The sequence below is a fragment of the Vulpes lagopus genome, chromosome 2 (assembly GCF_018345385.1).
Source record: "Vulpes lagopus strain Blue_001 chromosome 2, ASM1834538v1, whole genome shotgun sequence".
NCBI classification, from domain to species: Eukaryota; Metazoa; Chordata; class Mammalia; order Carnivora; family Canidae; genus Vulpes; species Vulpes lagopus.
The window spans coordinates 171,200,368-171,213,282 of NC_054825.1; the positions used below are offsets into that span (position 1 = coordinate 171,200,368).

Below are 12,915 nucleotides of genomic sequence, written 5' to 3' on the forward strand. Positions count from 1 at the left end.
GGCCCCGCAATGGGCAGCCATTTGAGAGCTTGAGCAGTGGCCACTGGATGGAAGCTGACCCAACAGAGGGTTATCTCAGACCCCAGAGGGCTCTCAACTGTCTTTCTTCAGAGATAAGGAACTTGTCTCCCCACCGTTCCACCCGGGGAGACAAGGGCCTAGAAGAGAGAATGTCAATCCACTTTTATTGGAGAAAGCCCTGCACTGCCACTGCTTTAAATACTGCAAGCCCTGCCCCACCCCTGGGCCTGGTGGACTCAGACGATCATCTCCAGCTGCCGGGCATACTCGATGACCTGTTTGGCCAGTTCCGTGGAGGGGATGGTGGTGTCTTCTGGCTTCTGCTGCTGGCTGGCAAAGCTGTAGTAGTTGTTGAGGCCCAGAACCCACCCTCGCTGCAGAAAGGGAAGGATGACAGATGGGTGGGGTGATCACACAGGCTCCCACCCCACCCTGTAGAACCAGCGCTTGCCCACGCGGGTCCTGCCTCACATTCCTCACCAACCCTACTTTACCCACACAATTCTGGACAAGTACCTTCACCTCTCTGAGCCTCAGTTCATGTCTGAGACAAGGACTCTAATCACACACCTCTCTAGGTCTGCAGTGAGGATTCAGTGAGTCAACACCTCTAAATGAGGTGAGAAGAGTTTGGCCCAGAGTAAATGATCACTAAATATCAGCTGTGCCCATAGCTCAAGTTCAATTTCACCTCTTCTAGTCTGGTCTTGACCCTCCTCAGTCACCGGGGTCATTATACCCCATGCCCCAGCATCTCCAGAGGCACTACTCCTGCATAAATACCCCAGGTCAAATGAGGCAAAGTCTCATGGAGAAAAGCTGCAAACTCTCAGGAATTCTTGAAGGACAACAGCTCAACAGGTACTGAGCATCAGCGTCCATCTCCACCTCGTGCCAGGTGCTGTGCTAAGCTCATCTCACATGTTAAATTCTAGTCCCACTCTACACATCAGGAAACTGACGTTCAGAGAAGCTCAGCAACCCGCCTGAGGTCACACAGCTGGATTTAAATGTGCAGTCTTGCTCCAGCGTTCCTCCCCCCTCCCCCCCCCATTGCGAGTACACCCCTGGCCCCACGGCCCCTTGCCCTGCATCCCAGCCACCTTCTTGGCGTAGTCCGTCATCTTTTTGGGTGTGTTGAAGAAGAGGATCCGGGTGGCCTCAGTGAAAAGGATTTTCTCATAGGCCTTCTCGATGCACCCAGCAATCTCATCCCTGGGGAAAGATGAGACTCTCATTACTGAGCACCGACAATTCTCCAGGCCTTGTCCTCCCAGGTCTGACCTGCATGACCCTTCAGTTCAGCACCGATGGCTGGTACGTGCTTCCTGCCCTGCTCAAGGCTTGGGGAGAGAGAGTAGCTTGAGCAGAGGTGCAAACCCAGGGCCACGGCAGTGTCCAGATCTCTCAGACTACTGGGCCCAAACTCTTGAATCCCACCCCCAGCCAGGAGGACTTTAGGCTGTCTGAAACCCCGCCTGGGATTCACATGAAGGGATCTCTTTACAGAACCCTTCCTCCCCTGCTACACACACAAGGGTGCTGTACCCCATTTCTAGATCTGATCCTGAGAGGGTTTCTTGCTACCTGTTACGAGGCATCAAGATCAATACTGAAGTAGAAAAAGGATCAAGTCACTGAAAATGAAGAAGGGGTTAGCTCTGGGGAAAAAAATAGTAACAGGGAGTGTGCATCCATTTCTGAGGTATTTTATCTCTTAGACCAAGTGGCAGGTATGCAGACACACATTATATATTACTCTCTATTCATTTTGGAAAGCCAAAGTACTTAATTAAAAATAACTTAGGTATTATATAAGACTGACCAATCACTGACCTCTACCTCTGAAACCAATAATACATTACTTGTTAATTAACTGAATTGAAATAACTTTTCAGAGATAAAAAAATAAATAACCTAAACTCACTAAACTATCCCTTGTCACTCCCACCACATCTCCGGGCTTGGTTTTGCCATCCAAGAAATGGAAACCCATCTCCGTCTGGCACTTTGCCTCCATGAACTAGCTTTGCCACCACCCAGGCCCTTTTATTCCTCAAGGGATGTGTAAATGTCATCCACCTACGCATGCCATGTCACTTGTGCACGGCTCCACCTCTGAGCAGGACTTCATGGCCCCACTCTAAGGAAGAGGAAACTGAGGGTTGCAGAGCTTAGGTGACCTGAGGTGAGGTCATATGCCTCGTGCACTGGAGTACTTCTAAGACAGGCAGCTTGGTTCTTGTCTGCTGAGCGCTGTCTGGGTGCCAAGCCCATCCCTGGATCATATGGGCATACAGATAAACAGCCCACAGTGAGATGAGAGCTGCTTTCCACAATCTCATGACAGGTTCCAGTTCGTAGAAAAAGAGAACTGACGTGCCCAGCCTCTCCAGACCATAAGAGGCCAGAACGGGATTCAACTCAGGGCTGTCTGACTCCAGAGTCCAAGCTCCTTCTGTCCACCACAGGACCCTGTTCCCCACATACCTGATCGTGTCAAGCAGGATGTCAATGAAGAAGGTATAGCTCTCAGCAGGGATGTTGCCTTTGGCCAGGAACACCTTGTTATAGCTGCCCTCCATCAGGTACTGTAGAGGCCAGGGTGGGGCGGAAAAAGAGGATGAGGAAGAGGTAGCACAAGGGGCCTACAAGCTGAGGGCTCACCACATTCCTAGTGCCTCCATAATCCCCTCTGCTAGAACACTCTTAGCATACAGTCATGCATTCCCCATGCAGACTGAGCACCATCTCTTCCAGGAAGCCCTCCCTGATCTGTACACACACACACACACACACACACACACACACACACACACTCTTTCTCCAACCTGCCCTGGCTGGTAGCTATTTATCTTATCTATTCTCCAATCACAGGTGGGAGACAGAGCTTTGCCCAACTGTGCTGCCTGCTATAACTGCTCGTTCCCATCCTCACCATAGCAAAATCCTCCCATGAGACCTCAACTTGAGGAACTACTTCCTAACCTTAGAGTACATACTAAAGCTCTTCTCTGACCATGCTCACCTTGTTCTAGAAATATTGTCCTCATTGTTTACCCTCAGCCACAACAGGCATGTTTCTGCCTTGGGACCTTGGACTGGCTGCTCCTCTACTTGGTTCACTCCCACCCACCCCCAGATGTCCACGTGGTTGGGTTCATCACCCCTTTCAAATCTTTCTCAAATTTCACCTTTTTAGCAAGGCTTTACCTGACCACCCTACCAAAAAACTCACCCCTGCCCCAACTCTCCACTTTTTCTCCATAGCACTTAACATCTGACAGACCACATAGATTACTTAATCTTTTTGTTTACTGTCTGCTTTCTCATCACGCCCGCCAGATCAGGGATTCTAATCTGTTTTGTTTGCAGTACAGTCTGAAAACCAACCACAGTATATACTATGTGGCTGGAGCTCAAGAGCTGTTGGATAAATGAGTCCCCGGGCTAAAAGACAAGTGAACCCTGCCCACTCCTCCAAGAAATCTTCCCTAATGTCTATACCTGCACCTCTCCCTTCAGATCCTTCCCCTCCCCCCATTCCCCAGCCTCACTTGCTCCAGGGACACAGGATGCTTGATGTATACATTGGTCTGGATGTCCTTGGCAGGCAGCCGCTCCAACTCTGTGTGGAACTCAGCTACCCGGTTCTGGGATAGCAGGAAGAGGAGGTTGAGGCCCAAGAGCTGGTGCATGTAGGCTGACTCGGGGAGTTGCTCCCTGTGGACCAGGGTGGGGGAATCAACATAAGGAGGGCTTACGAACCTACAAGCCACCACACTCCAGGCTCCAGGGACCCTGACTGCCCCATGCTATCTCCTTGGAGAGGTATTGGGTCCTAGGTTTTCAAATGAAACTGAAGCCCAGAGAGGCAAGAAGAAATCACAAGTTATATGGGCCCAAGTAGGTGACCTCACTTCAGTAAACTGACTCAGCCTCAGTTTCCCTAACTATAAAATGAGTATTACCACAGCGTCCATCTCTTAGAAGGTAGGTCAAGAGAGTAAGAGTTAAGTGAATTAAATGACTTAACCCAAGTACAGCGATCAGAATAGTACTTGGCTCAAATAAATATTGTGTGTTAGCTAGGATTATGATATTTAGAGTTATCACCCTCACTTTATGAAGGAAACTGAGGCATAGGGAGGTGAAGCAATTTGCCCAAGACCACATAGGAAGGGGCAAAATTAGTTTCAATCTCAGGTTTGTCTCACTTCTGATGCCAAATTCTTAATCATTAATCATTAACCCATGCAAGCACAACTGAGTTCAAAACCATTAAGTTCTATATTCAACACATATTCACTGAATCCCTGCTCTGGGCCCACCCTCGTGCTAGGCAGTACTGAAACACAGCAGTGACCAAGACCCCTCTGACTTTAGGAGGCCAATGGGAGAGACAGGGGTGGGATGGGAGGAGCACAGGCAGGAGGGGTCAGGGCTGGGACAGGGGAGGCAGAGCCAGAGAGGTCAGGGCTGATACAGCATTGGAGGCCGCAGGAAAGTTTGGTAAGAGTAGCTCAGTGGGGAGTGGAAATGTGGTGCAGGAACGTGGAGAGGGGAACACACTGGAGGCCAACAGAGACTAGGCGGTAAATCCCAGGATAAGGACCTCCAGGACCACTCCTAGACTCTGTAGCCTCTGAGGACAGAACTAGGCGAAGAGGGAGGTCCTAGGTGAAGGAAGATGACTTGAGTAGCTGGAGAACCAGTGACCGAAGAAAAAAACCCCAAAATCTACCATATAACCCCCTACCCCTACCCAATCGGGACAGGCCCCATCCTCACTTGTAATCAAAGTAGTAGCATTTGAGCTGGGCCATGTAGCGCTCGAAGGAGGGGATGTCCTTGCGCAGGATACTCCACTGGGCCCCAATCTCCAGAATGTCACCTGTGAGTGACAGAGCAAGTTCTTAGGAGGTGCCCAAGTCCCTTCCCAACCACCACTCCTGGTGGTCATCCCATCACCCCCCACCAGCCCCAAAGACACTCACGGGCCAGAATGAGCTGCTGTTTGGTCAGTTTGGTCCCTGTGGTTGGCAAGAAGTTGAGTTCCAGCAGAACCAGCTTACAGGAGAGCAGGGGAGGAAGGAAAGAAAGAAGACAGGACCTCAAGAACAGGTTACTCACCTTTGCTAAGCTTTAAGTTTTCCCACCTAGGAAATGGAACTAATCATCATCCCTGACTCAAAGCTGTTATGAGTTTTAAAGGAGTCAGTCCTCAGAAAGCGCTCAGAACACGGCCTGGGCACACTGAGTGCCCATTCCCGATGACCTCATGTTACAAATATTAATAGCCCCACTGGGTAAACAGCAGACACACTCCATGCCTGAAAATGCTAGCATCTTCAATTCCTGGCGTATCTTTTCCACACGCTATTGGGTTGGGCCCAAATACACCTCCCATCCACCCCCAAATCTACACCTGGAAGGAAAGGGAGCTACCATCCATCCCCCAGTTGCCCAGCCCACACATCACTTATCAGACACAGGGACTTAGCTCAACCCACAATACTTGTACTCTTTTCCAAACACGTTTGGTCTGAAGCACCCTGAGCACCATTCTGGTCCTCTCCTATGAGACTATTTTTTCTAGTTTCAGTCCTGTCCTCAAAACTCGGCTGCCCCCCTCATGTGCCCCTAAGCCCCAGATCTCTCAGACCCTGATCTGGTCTGGCCTAACCACACAATCCTTCATCTCAGCCTTCTTTCTTTCATCACTCTGTCCAGTCCTCACTCCCCACTTGTTCTCGTCAAGAACCCCCCATCAGAAAAACTCCCAACACTCCCATCCTGCCGCTCCAGCCAGCTAGGCCTCCCCGAACACCAAAACTTTAACCCCTCCCTCGGCTGTGCCTCAACATTTCCATCACTGCCCGGCCCCCCGTCGCCCCCCGCGGGGCGTGTGTGATCCCTCCCAAGCCCCTCTCACTTCTTCACCCCTCTAAGCCCGCACTTTGGCGGTTCCGAATCCTCCCCCCTACAGGATACCCCGGCCCGCCCGGGTCTCGCCCGCGGCCGGGAACTCGGCTAGGTCTAGACCCCTCGTAGCCGCCCCCGCCGAGCCCTACCTTGAGACGGCCCAGCTCTTCACCGCACTTGCTAAGATTGGGGCTTTTACGGTTCCACTCGCCCTTGAGTTGCTCGTACATGCCGGCCGCGACCTGCAGGACTGCGCCCGAGGCCGCCGCAGTGCCCGAGCCCGAGGCGCCCGGCGCCCCGTTTACCGCCGTGGCCGCCATCTTCCGTGATGCGGCAAACCTCCGGCCCGCCTTACGGCAGCGACGCCGACAGACGCTCACCCGGCGGAAGTGGGGCCGGGAGGTGGAGCCCAGCGCAGGGGGCGGGGCTACGGCTGCAGGCCTCCGCCCGCCGCCGTTAGCGTTTAGTCGCTCTCGGGGAGGTGCCCTGGGAGTCCGGCCCTTAACGAACATGTCAGCAGAGCTCCGCCTCTGCTGTCACTCAAGATGGTGCCCGGAAGTCCGCTACTGCCCTAACTGAAAATGGCAGCGGTCGCAACGCCTCCCGTCCTCCCGGAACCAATATGGCTGCCCTGGCTTCAGCCTAGGCGTTCGCGACCGTACGTTCGTGCCTTCGAGGTTCCAACCTTAACAGGAGCTTCCCTAGGCCAAAAGGGGGCGGTAGCGGAGCCGTGTGGAAAGCTCTATAGACAGGCTTTGAAGACTGTGACTGCTGAGATTTGAACGTAGGGCTTTCTGTCTTAAATGCAGCGTCTGAACAGAGGGTTCCCATTTTTTAAATCTCTATTCCTATCACACCTGCTTATTCAACATCTCCCCTTTTTTTCCTCAAACCCAATTCTCTGCCTTTTCCTTTAAAATGTCACCTCCACAAAAGCAGGGATATTTATCAATTTTCTTTTTTCTGTATTCCCAGCATGTGGTACAGTCAATGAGTATTTGTTAACTGACTGAATGAATGAATATGTAAAATGACCTGTCTTTAAAGTGTTCTTTTTTTTTAAGATTTTTCATTTATTCATGAGAGACACAGAGTAGAGAGAGAGAGAGAGAGAGGCAGAGAGAGAGAGAGAGGCAGGTTCCATGCAGGGAGCCCCATGCAGGACTCGATCCTGGGTTTCCAGGATCACGCCCTAGGCCGAAGACAGGCGCTAAACCACTGAGCCACCCAGGGATTGATTCCCATTATTTAAAAATTTTTTTTTAAATTTTTATTTATGATAGTCACAGAGAGAGAGAGAGAGAGAGAGAGAGAGAGAGAGAGAGGCAGAGACACAGGCAGAGGGAGAAGCAGGCTCCATGCACCGGGAGCCCGATGTGGGATTCGATTCCGGGTCTCCAGGATCGTGCCCTGGGCCAAAGGCAGGCGCCAAACCGCTGCGCCACCCAGGGATCCCTATTTAAAATTTTTAAACAAAAAAAACTGAGTCCTGGGACGCCTGGGTGGCTCAGCCATTCAGCGCCTGCCTTTGGCTCAGGTCATGATCCAGGGGTCCGGGGATCGAGTCTTGCATCCGGCTCCCTGCATGGAGCCTGCTTCTCCCTCTGCCTGTGTCTCTGCCTTTGTGTCTCTCATGAACAAATAAATAAACCTTTAAAAAGAAAAAAAGTAAAAAAAAAAAAAAAAACAACTGAGTCCTGCTACCCATATCTTCTAAAAAGCAATGTGCTTCTTTTTCCTGCCATCTAATAAGGGACAAGCACTAGTTTTTAGTTGCTTTAGCCTGCATTGACGTACTAATGAAGTTGAGCATTCTTTGTGTTTATTGAATATTTGGATTTCCTCTTTGAAATTTTCTGTGTGGTCATTACATTTCCCTATACATTTCACTTCTGCATACTAGAGATACAACCTTCTGTTATATCTGTTGCAACTATCTCTTTGGTCTACTGTTTATTTTGTGAATATATATTTTTTATTTTTTGCTATGCAAAATTTTTAGTCAATTTGTGCAACTGTTCCTTTAAAGTGGCTCTTGTGCTGGGATGCCTGAGTGGCTCAGCGATTGAGCATCTGCCTTTGGCTCAGGGAGTGATCCCTGGGTCCGGGGATTGATTCTTGCATTGAGCTCCCTGCATGGAGCCTGCTTCTCCCTCTGCCTCTCTCTGTATCTCTCATGAAAAAATAAAATCTTTTAAAAATAATAAAGTGGCTCTTGTGTTTTCTGTCATGCTTTGAAAGTTCTTCCCATGCCAAAGTAAAACAAATATTCTTTTTTTTTTTTTGGTAAAATAATTGTTTTTCCACATGTATTTTTTTAAAGATGTATTCATTTATTCATGAGAGACACAGACTGAGAGAGAGAAACAGAGACAGGCAGAGGGAGAAGCAGGCTCCTCACAGGGAGCCCAGTGCCGGACTCGATCTTGGATCCCGGGATCACGACCTGAGCAAAAGGCAGGCGCCCAACCACTGAGCCACCCAGGCGTCCCTCCACATGTAATTTTTTTTTTTCTACTTGTAATTTTTAATTAATCTTGAATTCACTTTTGCTATGGTGTAGGGATCTAAAATTTGATTTCATCTTTGGGGACCTGGGTGGCTCAGTCGGTTCAGCGACCAACTGGATTTCAGCGTAGGTCATGATCTCAGGATCCTGAGATTGCCCTCTGCCTTGGGCTCCCGGCTCAGCACAGTCTGTTTGAGATTCTCTCTCCCCCTCTCACTTTGCCCCTCTCCCCTCGCCCACGGGCACATTCTCTAAATAAATAATCTTAAAATATTATTTCATCTTCATAGTCAATTTTTCCAGAATCATTTGTTAAATAAACTATCACTTTCTAACCAAAATGAAAGACATTTGTGTCATATTAAAATCTCTTTGCGGGCAGCCCGGGTAGCTCAGCGGTTTAACGCCGCCTTCAGCCCAGGGTGTGATCCTAGAGACCGGGGATCGGTTGGTGTAGGGCTCCCTGCGTGGAGCCTGCTTCTTCCTCTGCCTGTCTCTGCCTCTCTCTCTCTGTGTCTCTCATGAATAAATAAGTAAAATCTTAAAAAAAAATAAAAAAAGGAATCATTGCCAAATCAAATGTCAAGATTGTCAATTGTTTTTTTAGTTTTAGGTCTTAAATTTAAGAATCTGATCCATTTTAAGGTAATTTTTGTATATGATATAAGGTCGGGTTCTAATTAATTCTTGTGCATATGAATATCTGGATTTCCCAGCATCATTTGTTGGAAGGCATGTCCTTTCCCCATTAGATGATCTTGGCATCCTGGCCAAAAATCAACTGACTATATATGTAAAGGCTTATTTTCTCAGCTCTCTGTTCTATTATATTGGTCTATATGTCTGTCTTTATGCCAGTATCACACTGTTTTAATTACTGTAGCTTTACAGCTTTGAAATTAGGAAGTATAAGCCCTCCAACTTTGTTCTTCTATTTCAAGATAGTTTGGGCTATTTAGAGTCCTTTGAAATTCCATATCAGTTTTAGGATGGATTTCTCGATGTATGCAAAATTTGCCACTAGGATTTTGAGATTGTTTTTGAATTCGTATATCACTTTGGGTCTTGTTATGAGCTGAGATCCCTTCAAGATATGTTAAAAAAAAAAAAAGTTAAAAAAAAAAAAAAGATATGTTGAAGCCCTGACCTCCCAGTACCTCAGATTGTGACTGTATTTGGATATAGGGACTTCAAAGAGGTGATGAAGTTAAAATGAGGGCTATCAGGGTGGGCCGTAATCCAGTCTGACAAGAGTCTTTATAAGAAGAGGAAATTTGGGGGTGCCTGGGTGGCTTAGTTGCTCAAGCATCCTGTGATCAAGCCCCACGTGGGGTTCCCTGCTCAGTGGGGTGTCTGCTTCTCCCTCTCCTCCTGCCTCTGCCTCCTTCCCACTCCTCATCCGTGCTCTTTCTCTCTCTCTCTCTCTCTGGTAAGAAAAATAAAAATATTTTTTATTTTTTACACTTTAAAAAAAAAATTTACTTGAGAGAGAGAATGCTCACACGAGCAGGGGGAGGAGCAGAGGGAGAGGGAGAAAGTCTGATGCAGGGACCGATCCTAAGATCCTGGGATCATGATCTGAGCCAAAGGCAGACGCTCAACTGAATGAGCCACTCAGGCGCCCCAGTAAAAAAAAAAAAAAAAAAATCTTAAAAAAAGAGGAAATTTGGACACACAGAGACACTCCAGGGATGTGACCACACAGAGGAAGGATTATGTGAGAACACAGCAAAAGGGCAGCCATTGCCAGGCCAAGGAGACAGGCCACGGAAACCAAACCTGCTGACAGTTTGATATTGAATTTCTAGGCTCCAGAATTGTAGGAAAATAAATCTCTGTTGTGGAAGTTACCCAATCCATGGTATTTTGTGATGGCAGCCCTAGCAAATGAATACAAGCAGAACTATCATCTTAACAAAACTAAGTTTTCAGTTCACAAATATGGGATGTCTTTCCATTTGTTTAAGTGTTAATTTCTTTCAGCAGAGTTTTGTGGTTTTCATCTCTTTGTACAAATTTATTTTTTTAAGATTTTTTTCTAAAGATTTTATTTATTTATTCATGAGACACACAGAGAGAGAGGCAGAGACACAGGCAGAGGGAGAAGCAGGCTCCATGCAAAGAGCCCGCCTGACGTGGGACTTGATTCCGGGACTCCAGGATCATTCCCCAGGGCCAAAGGGAGGTACTCAACCCCTGAGCCACTCAGGCATCCCAATTTTTTAAAGATTTTAAAGTAATCTCTACACACCCAACATGGGGCTCAAACTCACAACCCTGAGATCAAGAGGTGCATGCTCCATGGAATGAGTCAACCAAGCATCTCTGTACAAACTTATTTGTAAATATTTTATTCTTTTTGATGTTGTGAATAGTATTATGGGGTGTGTTTTTTTTTTTTGAAATTTCCTTTTCAGATTGTTCATTAGAAAGTGTTTCATTAGAAAGTGTGTAGAAATACAACTGGTTTTGGTGTGTTGACTTTGCATATTGCAAGTTAGCTGAATTCACTTATGAGCTCTAACAGTGTGTGTGTGTGTGTGTGCGCGTGTGTGTTTATTCTACATATAAAATCTTATCATCTACAGAGATCATTTCAATTCTTCCTTTCTAAATTGGGTGCCTTTATTTTCTTTTTCTTGACTAACTCATCTGGCTAGAAATTCCAATACTATGTTAATAGAGGTGGGCATCCTTGATTGTTCCTGACCTTAGGGGAAGGCTTTCACTTTCACTACTGTGTATGATGTTAGCTTTGGGATTTGTATATATTGCCTTTACCCTGTTAAAGAAGTTCCCATTTAATCCTAGCCTATTGCACGTTTATTATAAAAGAGTGTTGAGTTTTGTCAGTGTTTTTTCCTGCATCAATTGAGATGATCATGGTTTTCTTTTTCATTCTACTAATGTGATATATTGCACTGATTGCTTTTTGTATGTTGAGTCTTACATTCCAAGGATTGCAATGATAAATCCCACTTCGTCTTAGTGTATAATCCTTAGAATGTGCTGTTGAATTTGGTTTGGTATTGTCTTGTTGAGGATTCTCTCATTTATATTCATGAAGGATATTGGCCTTTAGTTTTCTTGTCTCGTGATGTCTTTGTCTGGCTTTGTTACAAAGATATGAGGGTAAGAAAGAGGAAATGTTCTCTATGATTTTTTGGAGGAGTCTGATAAGAATTAGTGATAATGTGTCTATGAAAGTTTGGTAGAATTCATGAGTAAAAACATTTGGTCCTAGACTTTTCTTTGTTGGAACATTTTTTAAAAATATTTTTTCAGGAATCTGTATACCCATCGTGGGGCTCAAACTTACAAACCTGAGATCAAGAGTCACATGGTCTACGTGCTCTATTGACAGATCCAACCAGGCGCCTCTGTTGGAACATTTTAAAAATTACAGATTTGGAAAAAAAATAAAAATAAAAATAAAAATAATAAAATTACAAATTTGGGGTGCCTGAGTGGCTCAGTCAGTTAAGTGGCAGATTCTTGATTTCAGCTCAGGTCATGATCTCAGACTCTCCGCTAGGCACAAAGTCAGCTTGTCTTCCTTTCCCTCTGCCCTGCCCTCCAAATGCATATTCTCTCTCTCTCTCTCTCTCTCTCTCTCTCTCTCTCTATATATATATATATATATATATATATATAATTATATATATATATATATATAATTATCGTTGTTTTTTTAATTCAATCTTCCAATCTCTGCCTTTTAATAGGATACTTTAACCCAATATTTTTAGTTTTATTAAGACATTTTTTATGACCTAACATATCCTCTATCCTGGAGAATGTTCCATGTGCTTGAGAAGAAAGTGTATTCTGCTGAAGAAAAGAGATCTGCCATGGACCGAATGTTTGTGTCTCCACTTCCCTCCCTCCCTCCCTCATTCATATGCTGACATCTAACCCCCAATGTAATGGTATTAAAAGATGGAGCCTTTGGGAACCCTCATAATTGAATTAATGCCCTTATAAGAGATTTCAGAAACCTCCCTTACCTCTACCACCAAGTGAGGACACAGCAAAATGATGACCATCTATGAAACAGGAAGCAGGCTCTAACCAAACATGGAATCTGCTGGCACCTTGATCTTGGACTTTCAGCCTCCAGAACAGTGAGAAATAAATTTCTGGGGAGCCTGGGTGGCTCAGTGGTTGAGCATCTGCCTTTGGCTCAGGGCATGATCCCGGGGTTCTAGGATTGATTCCCACATCAGGCTCCCTACAATGGAGCCTGCTTCTCCCTCTGCCTGTGTCTCTGCCTCTAACTCTGTCTTTCATGAATAAATAAAATCTTAAAAAAAAAATTCGTTCTTTGTAAGTCACTCAGTTTATGGTATTCTGTTATAGCAGCCTGAACAGACTAAGACAGGACAAAACAAGGTATTATCACATTTTCCTTATTTGCAATTAATTTTTTCGATGGGTCTTTCCTGCTGACTGTTGTGCCA

At 46.4% G+C, this 12,915-nt stretch overlaps 1 protein-coding gene across 1 annotated transcript; it reads right to left on the bottom strand.

The window, feature by feature from the left end:
- Window positions 1-168: 168 nt before the first annotated feature.
- PSMD8 (proteasome 26S subunit, non-ATPase 8) lies at window positions 169-6,458 on the bottom strand. Its single transcript, XM_041746504.1, has 7 exons — window positions 6,096-6,458; window positions 5,019-5,091; window positions 4,813-4,915; window positions 3,579-3,744; window positions 2,512-2,612; window positions 1,125-1,236; window positions 169-395 (listed from the first exon to the last, which is right to left on the bottom strand). The coding sequence occupies exons 1-7, from the start codon at window positions 6,456-6,458 to the stop codon at window positions 258-260; spliced, it is 1,056 nt and encodes a 351-aa protein (XP_041602438.1). The 3' UTR covers window positions 169-257.
- Window positions 6,459-12,915: the final 6,457 nt, after the last annotated feature.